General features: G+C 50.1%; 1 protein-coding gene across 5 annotated transcripts in view; it reads left to right on the top strand.

The window, feature by feature from the left end:
* HIPK2 (homeodomain interacting protein kinase 2) overlaps window positions 1–15,285 on the top strand; it is a 187,450-nt gene that overhangs the window by 170,978 nt on the left and 1,187 nt on the right. For all 5 annotated transcript variants that reach the window (XM_036863333.1, XM_036863331.1, XM_036863334.1 and 2 more), the window contains exons 13-14: window positions 9,386–9,630; window positions 14,766–14,899. In XM_036863333.1, the coding sequence (XP_036719228.1) occupies window positions 9,386–9,630; window positions 14,766–14,899 (379 nt within the window). The remainder of the gene's footprint in view (window positions 1–9,385; window positions 9,631–14,765; window positions 14,900–15,285) is intronic.

Here is a 15,285-nt window from a genome sequence, read left to right on the forward strand (position 1 = left end):
AGGGCACTGCTATATTCTGCATCACTTTGGGAGTGTGTTACAGCTAATGTGACCAAAATGTGAACTTCAGTAGAAGATTGATTCATCAGGATCACGAAGTATTTTAAACAGGGATCACTCTGAAAATGTTTATGAAAAAAAAAAAAATGTGACCCCAAATGTTCTTCTTTACACTAAATTGAAAATCTAGAGAAATTACTATAGAAAAGGCACAGTCAGGAAGCTGATGGACTGCTGCTCAAAAGACAGCCTGAAAAATTAACATCCACTTAACAGGGGAAAAGCGCACACACCCACTTGGGCCAGCATTGTGCTGTGCTAGTGGCATCAGACTCAAGCTCGAGGGAAGAAGCAAAGGACCCAACTCACAGTGCCATTTGGAGGGCTTGTTGCTTCGCGGTGTTAAGTTACACCCCACAGATGAACAGAGGATGTTTTGTCCAGGGAACTCTACTGCATCTTCATTACAGGGTTACATTCAAAACACCCCAGTGGGGGGCTTCCCTGGTGGCTCAGTGATTAAGAATCCGTCTGCCAATGCAGGGGACATGCGTTCGAGCCCTGGTCCGGGAAGATCCCACATGCCCCGGAGCAACTAAGCCCGTGCGCCACAACTACTGAGCCTGTGCTCTAGAGCCCGTGAACCACAACTACTGAGCCCACGTGCCACAACTACTGAAGCCTGCTCGCCTAGAGCCCGTGCTCCGCAACAAGAGAAGCCACTGCAATGAGAAGCCCACACACTGCCACGAAGAGTAGCCCCTGCTCGCCGTAACTAGAGGAAGCCTGCGCGCAGCAACGAAGACCCAACACAGCCAAAAATAAATAAATCAATCAATAAATAAATCTATTTAAAAAAAAAAAAACACCCCAGTGGTTAAGGGGCTGCATTTTATGGAAAGGCTTTGTTTTGAAGAGGAGACACTGCACCGGACTGTCCCCAGCCACCTGTCCTAACACTGCCGCACGTTACAAAGCTTTCACAGACGTGTAGCGACTTCCTGGTGTCCTCCCTGCCTTCTGCAGGGCAGAGGGAGGAGGGCGGGAGCAGGTTGGGAAGCACAGGGCAGAGCCATGCCCAGCGGATGGACCCAGCGTAGTCAGGAGAGACTCGCAGGCTGGAGCACAGGAGGTGGAGGGAGAGTGAACACCTGCTGCTGTGCGTGATGCGTGAGGACTGGGGCCAGCCTTGGCTCCTTCTAGGCCCTGTTTCAGATTTCTCCAGAAGGTAGTCATGTAAAAAGTGACCGTAGTGGTGACATGGATGCGTGTGTGTGTATGTTGAGAGACATACACATAGATATAAACATGTGGATAATGTAACGCGAATGTAATGTATGCACCAAATTTAAAATGTAGATTTTTTTGGTTCTCACTAAGGACTTTAAATTGGAAGCCACATGATACATCGGAAGGAGCACACTGGCCTGGTGGCATCGTCACCCGGCCCCTCTTTTCACATGAAGGGCTGGTTAAAAGCAGTCGGCCTTGTATTTATTTCTAGCTGGGTGGAGAGGGAGTGGGCACAGCATAGCGAGCCGCGCGCACGCCTGTGCAGGTGGCCGGGTCGGCAGCTGTCACCTCCATCAGCTGGGACAGCTGTCCATGCGAACAACGCCGTGACCCATGCTTGGAGGAGACCACCATCACCAACTGTGCCCCTGGTGGAACCAGCAGGAGCAGTCTCAGTTGCCTTATGTTCTCAGTCTCGTGGGTAGCAGGGGGCTGTGTAGCTAGTGATTAAAAGGGAGTGCAGGCTCTGGACAACCCAACAGTGAAAAAAATAACAGCCTAATTTAAAAGTGGGCTAAGGACTTGGACTGACGTTTCTTAAAAGAAGACACGTACGGGGCCAACAGCCATATGAAAACTGCTCAACGTTACTCGTGATCAGGGAAATGCAAACCAAAACCATGATGAGATATCACCTCGCACCTGTCGGGATGGCTATTATCAAAAAGAAAAGATAACGAGTGTTGACGAGGAGGATGTGGAGACACTGGAACTCTTGTGCACTGTTGGTGGGAATATGAATTGGTGCAGCCGCTATGGAAAACAGTATGGAAGTGCCTCAAAAAAATTAAAAATAGAGCTGCCATATGATCTGGCAGTCCCACTTCTGAGTATTTATCCAAAAGAATGGAAATCAGGACCTCAAAGAGATAGCCACTCCCATGTTGATTGCAGCATTAGTCACAATAGCCGAGATGTGGAAACAACCTAAGTGTCCATCAGATGAGTGGACAGATGAATGGGTAAAGAAAATGTGGCGTGTGCATACAGTGGAATTCTGTTCAGCCTTAAAAAGAAGGAAATTGTGCAATATGCAAAAAACCTCTTACGTGAGCTATCTAAAAGAGTCAAATTCACAGAATCAAAGAGTGGAATGTCGGTTGCCAGGGACTGTGGGTAGGGGGAAATGGGGAGTCACTGATCAACAGGCATACACTTCAGTTGAGATGAATAAGCTCTACAGATCTGTACAGCGTCACAGCTATAGTCATCGCTACTGTATTGTATACTTAGAATTTTAAGAAGGTAGATCTCATGTTGCATATTCTTACCACAATAAAATAAAATTTTTTAAAGTAAATAAACTAAGACCACACTTAGTCACAAATAGAAAAAGAAGAAGAATGCTAGCTCTTGGTTCCAACCTGACTTTGCCCCTAACCAGCTGTGTGACCTTGAACAACCAAGTGACCTAAGCTCTCCACATCTGAAGTTTGTTGTTCTTAAAATGAAAGTTGTAATATTCTTCACCTCATAGTTTTGCTGTGAGGATTAGAGGGGATAAAGCATGCAGAGGACTTTGAACAGTAGTTGTGCATTCAGTAAACGTTTCCTGTATTTAGTAATCAATGCCATAGTAACAGAAGAGCAGTATTTTTTACATATAGCATTGATTATGGTATCAGAGGCATGAAATCAGTCATGGAAAGTTCATTGGTGGAGATGAGTTTTGACTCAGGTCTTGGAGGACGGAATTGACGGTGATTGGCAAATGGAAATCAGAAGCACATTCCGGTTAGGGTCCTGCAGAGAAGGGGTCACAGATTTGTGTATGATCCTCCAGCAGTGTTTTCTTCATTGGGGCTGACTTCTTTACTTAGCTCCTTATTTCTTTTCATCATTTTAAAATGATGAAAATCATCTATTGCCATGACAGCACAAGGCAGTCATGAACTCTGGCAGCTTTGTTTTTTATTTGGAAGTGATGTTCTGTTGAGACCACTTAAGCAAGCATCTCTCATTCTTCTGCTATCACTGTCTCTCACTTCCATTACCAGTTCATAATGGGATTGATAAGCTATCAATGATAATTAGACACTACAGTGGGATGAAGCCCAGTAGAATAGACACGTAGGAGCCAAAAGAACCCATAGTAGTAATGTCAAATGTGTGCTCATTTTTTTTTTTAATTAATTAATTTATTTATTTATTTATTTATTTATGGCCGTGTTGGGTCTTCGTTTCTGTGCGAGGGCTTTCTCCAGTTGCGGCAAGCGGGGGCCACTCTTCATCGCAGTGCGCGGGCCTCTCGCTGTCGCGGCCTCTCTTGTTGCGGAGCACAGGCTCCAGACGCGCAGGCTCAGTAATTGTGGCTCACGGGCTTAGTTGCTCCGCGGCATGTGGGATCTTCCCAGACCAGGGCTCGAACCCGTGTCCCCTGTATTGGCAGGCAGATTCTCAACCACTGCGCCACCAGGGAAGCCCCATTTTTTTTAATATAATTTTTTAAGTGATTAGCTTTTTTTTTTTTTTTTTTTTTTTTTAGCTGCGTTGGGTCTTCGTTGCTGCACGCGGGCTTTCTCTATTTGTGGCGAGCGGGGGCTACTCTTCCTTGTGGTGCGCAGGCTTCTCATTGTGGTGGCTTCTCTTATTGCGGAGCACGGGCTCTAGGCGCAGGGGCTTCAGTAGTTGTGGCTCGTGGGCTCTAGAGCGCAGGCGCAGTAGTTGTGGTGCACAGGCTTAGTTGGTCCGCGGCATGTGGGATCTTCCTGAACCAGGAATCGAACCCCTATCCCCTGCATTGGCAGGTGGATTCTTAACCACTGTGCCACCAGGGAAGCCCGTGTGCTCATTTTTAAACTGACTCATTTAACAGTTTCTCATTTGTTCTCTAATCTGCATAGTACATCAGGTAGAGCACAGAGATTTCTAACAATAGAAGAGATTAAAAACAGAGCTATCAAATTAATTCACCTTTTCCAAACCTGTCACATGTAAATCCAAAGAGGTAGATAAATCAGCATTAGACTGTGTTGTACCTATCTGCTCCTTGGGCATGGGGACTGCCAGATCAGAAAAAAGGGATGGGACCCATGAAGAGTTCGGAGAGGGTTTCTCCCACACTCCTTGGTATAGATGACAAGATACTGACATGCAGAATTCCTCAACATTTCCCTCGGGAGATGGCCCTCAATTCTGAGGGGTCATCTAGAGCAAGATGTCAGTTGTTACAAGATTTTTGCCAGAAAGCCTTCCTTCAGTGACAAGAAGCTCACTGATTCATTAAGCGGCCCATTGTATGTTCAGATAATTCCAGTTGTCAGAGAATTTGTACTCGTATTGAGCTGAAGCTTCTCCACAATTTCTAAGATTGAGTGAAGAATTCCAAATATGTCCAACTTGAATTTTATTGCAGCTTGGCCAGACTTAGTGGTGTGTGTGTGGGTGTATGTGTGTGTTTAATTTGCTCATTTTCTAAACTATTCAGAACCTAAGGAGGATATATAGTCAGCAGGAATTGTCTGGGTCTGGGTCTACATATAAGGTACACTTACTAAAAGGATTTATTTTCTCTCCAAATTAGGAGTAAAGCGAATCCTATTTTGAGTGTCTTTAATAATAAATCTTTAAGGGACCATCACAATGGCTCCTTTAAGGCCACTCTCCCTAACGGATGTCATAGCAGGTTAGAGCTGGAGGGACATCCAGGGTCACCCCAATATCCAGGCCACCGCCCGAGGTCACACCAATAAACGGACAGCCGCGCCAGGACTAGAGCGCGAGCTCCCAGGACACACTTGGGAGCAGCCAGCCTCTGTTGTTCGCGTGGGGTCCGCCACCCACAGACCCCGCGTCTGCAGCGGAACATTCCTGCGTTTTGTGAGATGACCGGATGAGTCACGTGTGTGTGTGTGTGTGTGTGTCATTTCATCAGGCAGAACTGGCTGTGACCGAAGCTGAGCGTGAAGGGCAGGACACTCGGAGCTGCATGCTCATGGCCTCCGGCGCTGACCCTGGTCCTGGGAGCGTTTTGTGATGGTGCCGGGGGTGGAGGTGGAGGGCTGGGCGTTCCTTTAACACAACAGACTGCTTGCAAACCAGCCCCGCCCCCCCACAGAAAGCAGCTGCAGGTTTCACCTGTCTATGTTTTTTTAAGGCGGCTCTTCTTCCTCCCAGGGCTCCTCCCAGTTCCACAGCTTTCCACAGCTCTTGCTGCCCTTGGGTCCCTTGTCCCTACTTTCCAGGCATGGGGACCTTTCCCTGGCGCCCCACTTTCTAGTTCTTCTGCCAGATCTCAGTCGTCCCCTCCCCGCTGATCCTATTTGCTTCCTTTTATTTATATATATATATATATATAAATTTATTTATTTTTGGCTGTGTTGGGTCTTCATTGCTGCGCATGGTCTTTCTCTAACTGTGGCGAGCGGGGGCTACTCTTCATTGTGGTGCACGGGCTCCTCATTGTGGTGGCTTTTCTTGTTGCAGAGCGTGGGCTCTAGGCACGCGGGCTTCAGTAGTTGTGGCACATGGACTCAGTAGTTGTGGCTCGCAGGCTTAGTAATTGTGGCTCGCGGGCCCCAGAGCCACGGGCTTCAGTAGTTGCAGCACACAGTCTCAGTAGTTGCGGCTCGCGGGCTCTAGGGCACAGGCTCAGTAGTTGCGGCGCACAGGCTTAGCTGCTCTGCGGCATGTGGGATCTTCCCGGACCAGGGCTCGAACCCATGTCCCCTGCATTGGCAGGCGGATTCTCAACCACTGCGCCACCAGGGAAGCCTGCTTTCTTGTTTCTGAATAAGCATATGGACTTTTTAAAACTTGAGATAGAATTTGCTTGCGATACAGTTCACCCATTTAAAGTGTACAATTAAATGGTTTTTGGCCTATTACATTAATTTTTTAAGTTGTGGTACTACATATATACTAAAATTTGCCATTTTAACCATTTTTAAGTGTACAATTCAGTGACATTAAATACATTCACAGTGTGTGCAGCCATCACCACTATTTCCAAAACTTTTCATTCACCTCAAACAGAAACTCTGTACCCATTAAGCGGTAACTCCCCAAACTCCTCTTCCCTCAGCCCCTGGTAACCTCTAATCTACGTCTGTCTCTATGAGTTTGCCTATTCTAGGAACCTCATATAAGTGGAATCACACAGTACCTGTCCTTTTGTGTCTGGCTTATTTCACTTAGCGTAATGTTTTCAAGGCTCACCCGTATTGTAGCATGTATCAGAACTTTATTCGTTTTTATAGCTGAATAATATTCCATTGTGTGGATATATCACATTTTGTTTATCCATTGACCAGTTGATGGGCACTGAGGTTATTTCCACCTTTTGGCTATTGTGAATAATGCTGCAGTGAACGTTAGCATACAAGTATCTGTTAGTTTCTGCTTTCAGTTCCTTTTCGTACTTAACCTAGAGCAGAATTGCTGGGTCATACGGTAACCATTTACCTCAAACTATGTTTGAGCAACAAGCATGTGGGCTTTTTGCATTTAAACCGTTATAAGTAGGAAGTGTAGTTCTTTATTAATTAAGATATATCCATTTTATCAAAGTTAGCATGAAGAACTATAAATATACGCAGTCAGTTCATTCCTCACCTTCTTCTGAGTTCTTAATTATCATCTGCACAGCTCATTTGACAGTTCATCGTGGAAGTCTTTATGACATCCCTTCTCTTTAACTGATTATTTTAAAGCTTTTACTGTTTAACTTGTCATGTTTTTATACAGTCCCCCACTGAGATGTTAATCTCCTCCAAGAGCGGAGACATGTATTATATTTCTTTATACAGAAATTCCCTGTAGCACCTAGCATAGATCTCTAAGATACCTAACTGATGAGTTTTAACTTCTTTCATATCAATCTCTGGTTTATTCCTAGACTAGAAACTTTTCCAGCAAGTATGTACCTTCATAGAATTCATTTTGCCTAGAGATGTTTTTTGCAAACCTGTTTTCACCTGTTTTTAAATGAAGTAACACTCATGATAATAATAATGATAGGAGCTAGCTTTTTTTTTTAATTGGAGTATAGTTGCTTTACAATGTTGTGTTAGTTTCTGCCACACAGCGAAGTGAATCAGCCATATGCATACATACATCCCCTCCCTCTTGGACCTCCCTCCCGCCCCTACCCCCCCCCCATCCCACCCAACTAGGCCATCACAGAGCACCAGACTGATCTCCCTGTGCTATACGGCAGGTTCCCACTAGCTATCTGTTTTACACACGGTAGTGTATTTATGTCAAACCTAATCTCCCAATTCATCCCACCCTCCCCTCCCCGCCGTGTCCACACGTCTGTTCCCTACGTCTGCCTTTCTATTCCTGCCCTGCAAATAGGTTCATCTATACCGTTTTTCTAGATTCCACATATATGCATTAATATACGATACTTGTTTTTCTCTTTCTGACTTACTTACTTTACTCTGTATGACAGATTCTAGGTCCATCCACATCTCTACAGATGACCCAATTTCATTTCTTTTTATGGCTGAGTAATATTCCATTATATATATGTACCACATCTTCTTTATCCATTCATCTAGAAGCTAGTTTTTATAGTATACTTAACTGTGTGTCGTGCACCATCCAAAGCACTTTCCATGTATTTTCTCACTTCTCAAAACAAGCCTGTGACATAGGTACTATTAATATACATCTTACTGATAAGGAGACTGAATCGCTCAGAGGTTGAACAGCTACACCACCAGCACGTGCTGAAGTTAGACATCTGTCTGCCGGGCATGTGTGCTTATCCACAGACACAGTTAGGGAGGGGACCCTTCTACCCTGAACCGGGGAGGACAGAATATGCAGCCCCAGAAGGATAATCTGGCCCAGATGTCAGCAGGGCAGGGTTCAGGGAGCAGGGCGTCAGGCCTCCTGCGGGCTCACTCCCAGCCCCTCAGCCTTTTGTAGGCTAGCAGCCCTGCTGTCCTCCCACTTCCTGGGGCTCGAGTTCCCTCATTTCTCTGCTGCCCTTAGTGGTGGTAGGATTGATCTTGGAATGTGGCCTGTGGCTGTCTGTGTGACCTTGGGCAAGACACCTGGAGGGGGCGTTGTGGCTGCATTAGGTGCTCTATAAATACCAGCTTCTTTTCTTAGCAAAGTAGTTGCAAACTGACCGTCTTATTTAGGCAATCGATATTTCTTAAAAATAGACGATCAATATACAAAAATAGATGAAAATCCATTTTTAAAACCTTCCCAATAAGCAACAAATTCCATATCCGTCATCCCACCGGCCTCTCACTAGCTTGGAGGCAGACAGAACTGGTTCCCAAAGGAACCAAACGTAAATATCTCCGGAAAAAATGTGCTGGCCCAGAGCCATCCAAAGCCAGTTCCTCCCTATCAGCGTATTGTCTCAGTTATAGGATGAAGACCAGGGATTCAGAGCCACGCCCTCACCGACTCAGCATCTCTGCCCTCACCCAGACGCGGTGCCGGTCCCCCACCCCATCGTCGCCCAGGCAGAGGGGAAGCTGCAGGAGGGCCGGGCCTCTCCTGAGAAGGGGACTCAGAGGTCTTGGGTCGCTGCTGTGTGTGGGATGAGCATGCCCAGAGCCTCACTCTCTCCCGTCCCTCTCACTGCGTCCCGGTTCCTCTTGGATGTCCTGTTCCCTCCTGCCTAAGTTGGCTGGGTCTTCCAGGTCCCGAGCCTCACAAGCTTATGTTGTTCCCTTCCCGGCGGTGTGTTTCTCCTACACCTGGGCCTCAGGTTGCCTGGGTCTGGCTGGGTTCTCTGTTTGCTTTCGTGTGCCCTTCCAGTGGCTCAGAGGGCACTGCCACACGGCTCTGTGCTGCACGCACCTCCCCGGTAGGTCAGCTGAGCCCGGCTGCACAGGGGACAGCCCAAGCCTGCCCGGAAGTTTCTCTCGCCCCCATTTCCAGAAGCTTCTGTGGGCCCCCCTCCAGCCCCTTCTCCCATCCTCACATATTCCCCCACCCCCACTGGTCAGACTGGTGACACTTGTGCCTCCCCGTTAGGGTTCTGGAGAGCAGAAGTCACATTCCTACCCCGTCTCCGGCTCTGCCTGCCCCTGCCCCAAAGCACAGAGAGGCTCTTCGCCGTCAGTTTGGTGTCTCCCTCCCCAGCCTCTCACAGTCCTGGTTTCTCCCTTTCCGTCTCCAGCCCTGTGTCCAAGCAGAGAAAAAACGTCATCAGCTGTGTCACGGTCCACGACTCTCCCTACTCCGACTCCTCCAGCATCACCAGCCCCTACGCCGTGCAGCACCGCTCCGGGCACGGCGCCACCACCTTCGACACCAAGGGGAGCCTGGAGTCGCACTGCACCGGGAACCCCCGGACCATCATCGTGCCGCCCCTGAAAACCCAGGCCAGCGAGGCGCTGGTGGAGTGTGATAGCCTGGGGCCAGGTAATTTGGGGCCAGGGCGGCCAGCAGCATCTCTCCGGACGCTGGTTTTCTGGTTCCCTGCTGCTCGCCATCTTGTTACGGGAGAGCTACTAAGCCCCGGGTGGTAGTAGATCCTCACCCAAGGATCCTGTTCAAGAAGACTCCTTGTTGTCAGCCCAGGAGGCCAGAGCTGACCTCACATCTGTCAGAAAAGGTCCTCCCTGTGATGGCCACCTCACTTCTAAACTGTATCTCATGAGTGGATGGATGGATGGGGTAGGGAGTTTGCAAAGAGTTGGTCGCCTGAGCGAAAGCAAGCCTGGTCAGCCCTCAGTGTTTCCTACTGAGAGTGGCTTGTCTTTGCTCTCACGGGACTGTCCCTCAGGAGCCATTTGTTCTGGAATTATCCCATTTGAGCGCCCCTTAGGGTTCTCACACCTGGAGGCAATGCACCATTTTAACATTAAGGAGAGTGAGAAGGAAGCCTTTCTTTTGTAATGTGGGAGAAGGGTGAATGTGAGAGAGAAGGCGAGTAAGGGAACCGGTGGGTCCCAGGGCCGGTGCATCTGTTTAGGAAAAGATACATCTGAAAGGTGAGACTCTGGACATTGACCCCTCAAACCTCTGCTTGCCGTGCACCCTCAAGTCCTCAGGTAGCCCCGCACGTACCCCAGTTATAAAGATCGCAGCCTTAAGTGCACACAGCTTGGTGTGAAGGGCTCTCCTGCTTAATTAACAGTGAAGGTCTAAAGACTGTGTTGTTGAAAACCTCAAGACCAGCCCTTTTACCCAACAAGAAGAGAAGGAAATATTCCTTTTCATCTGTAATGTAAAATCCAAAAAACTCCGAAAACCAGATTTTTAAGTTTACAGCAAAGTCAGTTGGTGAAACCTGACCTGAACTAACCAGAGGCTATTTATAGTCCCTTTGTCATATTCCTGTTTGTGTCAGAGTCATATTTGTGGCACTTGGTGAAATGTCCCAGTATTCTGTAGCAGAAATAATCACTTTTTTTTAATTACGTGGCACTGCACAGGGCTCCACTGGGGGTAACCTGATATACTGAATACATACCAAATGACCTTCTAAAATCGGAAATTCTTGATTTCAAAAGTGTCCGACCCCAGGGATTTCAGGGAATTCCCTGGCGGTCCAGTGCTTCAGACTCTGCGCTCTCACTGCCGAGGGCCCGGGTTCGACCTCTGGTCGGGAAACCCAAATCCCACAAGCCACGCAGTGCGGCATGAAAAAAAAAAAAAAAAAAGTGACACCAGGGATTTCAGATGAGAGACTGTAGACCTACAGGAGGAGACGATGCGTGCTGTAAGTCGAGGGTGCCCACGTTCCAGGACATCTCAGGGGAACTCTGTGGTAGTAACCGTCCCTTTACACTTCAGGACGCTGGTCTATAAGAATCGGCTCCGGATAGACCTTACGCAGGTCCTCTAGGAACTGATAAAGCGGGGGGGAAGGTAGCTGGTGCTGAACTTCCCTTGGCCTTTTAAATACGGGGGAGAATGCACAAGGCAGTGGCCAGACCATCGCAGGCTAGATGTCTTCCAGCTCGGGACTTTGTCGGCCTGGGTGCCGGCGCCACAGTGTGGAAGGCGACAAAACTGAGAGCTACTGAAATGTTAAGACCAGTCCAACCCCCTAGTTAAGACAGGTCAGGGGACTGAGGGCCAGCTTTGCCCCACATAACGCAACAGTTTTCTGTGGGGAACCACGACGGTGAGAGCGGGGGAGGCAGCTCTGTGGAGCCCACAGGTCACGCCTTTCACGCTCCGTTGCCCGTTTCCACCATCAGCCGTCGGGCTGTGGGCCGCCCGTGGCGGTTTTGAGCACTCACCCCACTGCATTTCCACAAGGACTGCTACAGCTGAAGGGCTGAGAATCTCTCAGGGATGTTTTCAACCAAAAAAAAAAAAAGGAAGGTTATTCTCAGTAAGGCTGCTGGTTCTAAGGCACCTAGTGCCACTGTCTCTGGGGAAGCCCATGGTATAATTTCCCAGTGTAAAGAGGGATTTACGTTCCCCTGTGAGGACACGCTGCGCGGTCTTTCTAGCGACAGGCAAGGGGCAGGAAGGAACTTCATTCTGGTGCCTGATCTGCCCCCAGAACGTGGTCTTTCTCAACGCTGATATCCTCCGTTAGCTCAATCGTCCTGGGCTTGGAGGAATCAAGGAAAGCAGCCTTCCTCAGCCTCCTGGGGCCCCGCTGGCCCATTTACGGCCAAGGTGAGAACCGTTTCAGCCACCTCCGCTGGGCTGCCAGGGTTCCCTGAGCCCCGTCAGGTCAGGACGGAGGCTGTGCAGGTGACGGTCTGTTTTCTCTCAGTGCTAATCCCCTCTGTGGGTCTCGGCTCAGGAAGGATCCCTATTTCTCACGTAGCCTCCTCGGGTCTCTTGGGTCAGTTAAGGTTCTTCTGGAAGGCAACAGAATGAACTGTGCACTGCCTTAAGGCAAATAAGGAATTTATTGGAAGGGTGCAGGGCCGAGAGGAAGTTCAACAACTAAGTCCCAGGCGGGACGGGAACCAGAACTCCTTGATCTGAGCCACTGGGGGCCCGACGCCTGCTCTCTGGACACTGCTTCACCCTGACCCAGCGACCCCCGGGCTCCCAGTTTCCCAGTCCCAGGAAACAGAACTTGCTGGTCCCACCTTGGGGCAGACACCTGTTCCTTGAGCATCCGCTTTGGCCAGGCAACAGGGCTCGATAGTAAAGACATCAACCGTAGTTAACACAGCTAACACCTTTAAGCGCTTAACACGTGCCAGATACTAAGCGTTCTACGTGCATTAACTCATGTAATCCCCACAGCGACCCTACGTGTAGTCACCATTACTTTCCCAGTTTTCCAGATAAGAAAATGGAAGCACAGAGAGGTTAACTAACTCCACCACGGCCATGCGGCTGGCCCTCCAGGGCTCACCCAGGATTGAAGCACTCTCCCACCCGCCTTGTACAGACAGGGCCACCAGGGGCCATCCGTGAACCCAGGGCTGTTCCCGGGCAGCAGATCTATGAGAGCAGCTAGACAAGGCTCGAGCAGAGAGCTCTGTACTGTCCTCCCAGCTCCAAAATACGCCTCCGGAACTTGACCTTCAGCACTTGCCTTCTCCACTCCATGGTCACTTCATTCCTCTCTGCAGGAGGAAATCACTATTTTAATCTCTTGGTCCCTTTCAGGACCCCCTCCCTGATTCTGGGGTCCCCTGCTCTGGCAACTTGACAAGCTCTGACCCCACTTCCTGCCCCCGCGATGATGGTAGCCTGGCTCTGCCACACGCATTTCATCGGAAGCCCTCTGATCTCTTCACTTGCAGCCTCACGCTATGGATCCCTTGCAATCAGAGTTTCTCCCTCAGATATAATTACCACAAAATGCCCAGAGAGTTGACGTAGGAGCAGAGAGGTGCCATCCACAGCTGGGCCCAGGCAGCAGACACAGCTGGTGATCTGCTGCAGGACAGGAAAGAGTTGGATGCCTGCACAGTGGCACCATGGCTGATCGACGGAGACAGAGTTCTCCTGATAGCCAGCATGTGCAGCTTCGCACCCTTCACCCTACAATGGGTCCCCCGAACCCCTCCCTCCACCCCCCAGGCTTTGGAGGGCCTTTGAGGGTCTAACCAAGCTTGGCCTGAGCACAAGACCCCGATTCCACAATGCAGGTCAGCTGCGTCCACCAAGGCCTGGCTGGCTCCTGCTGTCCTGGGAAGCTTGTGAAGAATACGAATTCCTGGCCACCCCCGACAGGGGTGCGCTTCAGTGGGTAGGATGGGAGGGCCGCTGGGCCCCAACCCACGGTTGGATTTGGGATCTCAGGACACGCTGCCCCCTTGCCAGTGAGGCAGCTCTCCCTTTACTTGAGGGGGACTGTTGCCTCGGGGAGGAGAAGGCTCCCCTTGACTTCACTGTGCTCCCCAGTCTCCTGTCCCCCGGTTTCTGGTTTGCCCTCACTTTTCAGCTTTCTCTCCATCAACAATTATCAGCATTCTCTCTTGCCGGCCCCAGCCTCAGGCATCTCCTCTTTGACTTTGACCTCATCACCCTGGGATTCGTAATAGAATCGATCCAACCCAGTTACGTCAAGGGCCTGACCCTTATTACGTGTGCTTCATTCATTCTTAGCATCCTTCACCCCCGAGAACTGCCAGATTTGCCCATTTTACACTCGCGGCCCCAGGGTACCTGATTGATACCATATTAGGCTTTTGTGTTTCCCAACGATGCTCAGCCCCAGTATATCTTCTGAATTCTCTGCTGAACAGCACAAGAAATAGACCTGCCTCTGAGGTCCTGTGTACGTCCTGCCGGTTCTCCCTTAGCTACCAGGGTCTCCTCTTGAACTGCCCACTCTGGGCAGCTCCCTCAAACGTGTATGGTTTTAGAGTCAGGGAGTCTGCGGAGGACAGCGCAGGTTTTGGCGGATGTCTGGATTCCCTGTGCCAAAGGCTTCTTGGCAGTCACTGTGGATCACTTCCTCTTGATCTAGACAGAGCTTCAGCACAGAAATGTCTGATGTCAAGAGAGACACTGAGAGGCAGGCGAAGAGTCGCACTTGATTCCGCACATCCTGTACCCGGGCGTACAGTCCTCTGACTTTGCCCCCTGGAGACACGAGTCCCACTGTGCCAGGAGCTGGTGTTCACAGACCACTCAGCACCGAAATTGACTAGAATGGTTTCTTTAATGTAAACCTCCTCGCCCTATTCATTTTATTCCGGTGGTTTTTCCCCCTGGGACATGTAGTCCCTCTTTTGAGACTCGGTTTTCTGTACCCTGCTTCATCTGTCAGCGTGTCTCTGCATCTCGGCAGATGGCCCCCCACTGCACCCCTGGCTGGGACACGAGGAGCTGCAGAGAGCTCTCCTTCTGTCTCTTAGACTCTCCTTATGCTTTTCGGTGTCACCAGATAGTAATTCTAAAGTCCAGCAGGGTTTGCTCCCAACCAGTGGAACAAGCCGCAGCCCGGGTGCCAGCCCAGAGTCGGCGTCGTCACCGGGTCTGGGGGCGATGCGGCTGAATGGTGATCACCCAGTCTCGGGAAAGGGATCTTGGAAGACCACTGTTGTCCCCCAAGGAGTAGGGTCTTCCGGGCAGCTGAGGGCCCGTGACGGACCTGTGACCTTTTCCTCCTCCCAACACAGTCACCACCAGTCACCACTCGTCCTCCTACAAGTCCAAGTCCTCCAGCAACGTGACCTCCACCAGCGGTCACTCTTCAGGGAGCTCATCTGGAGCCACTGCCTACCGGCAGCAGCGGCCTCTCAATCTCAGCCAGGTAAGCCCGCCCGACGGCCGCTTGCCAGGGGCTCCAGGGTGGACCCTTGCCCACCTCCCGGAGCCTCAGCCCCTCCCGTGGCGGCAGGAGGCGCCCCGAGTGCCCTCTGGTGTTCTCGTTCTGCTGTGGGTCACCTTGGGGAAGGCGGATCCCTGATTCACAGAGAGCCGGCCCAAAGCAAAATGACTCGTCTGATGTTCCGAAGCACTTAGTGATGTGGTGCCAGAGCTTAAAAATAGGCTGGCCCACGTCTTGCTCTTTCAGCCCAGCAAAGGGTAAAACACTGCGCCTGGGCCCCATAGTCCAACCATGCTGGGCCTAGTGAGTCATTACAGTGAAGGAGGCCTCCCACAGGGACCTCAAACCCAGGAAAAGAGCCGGAGGGT

This window comes from Balaenoptera musculus, chromosome 9 (genome assembly GCF_009873245.2).
Source record: "Balaenoptera musculus isolate JJ_BM4_2016_0621 chromosome 9, mBalMus1.pri.v3, whole genome shotgun sequence".
Lineage (NCBI taxonomy): Eukaryota > Metazoa > Chordata > Mammalia > Artiodactyla > Balaenopteridae > Balaenoptera > Balaenoptera musculus.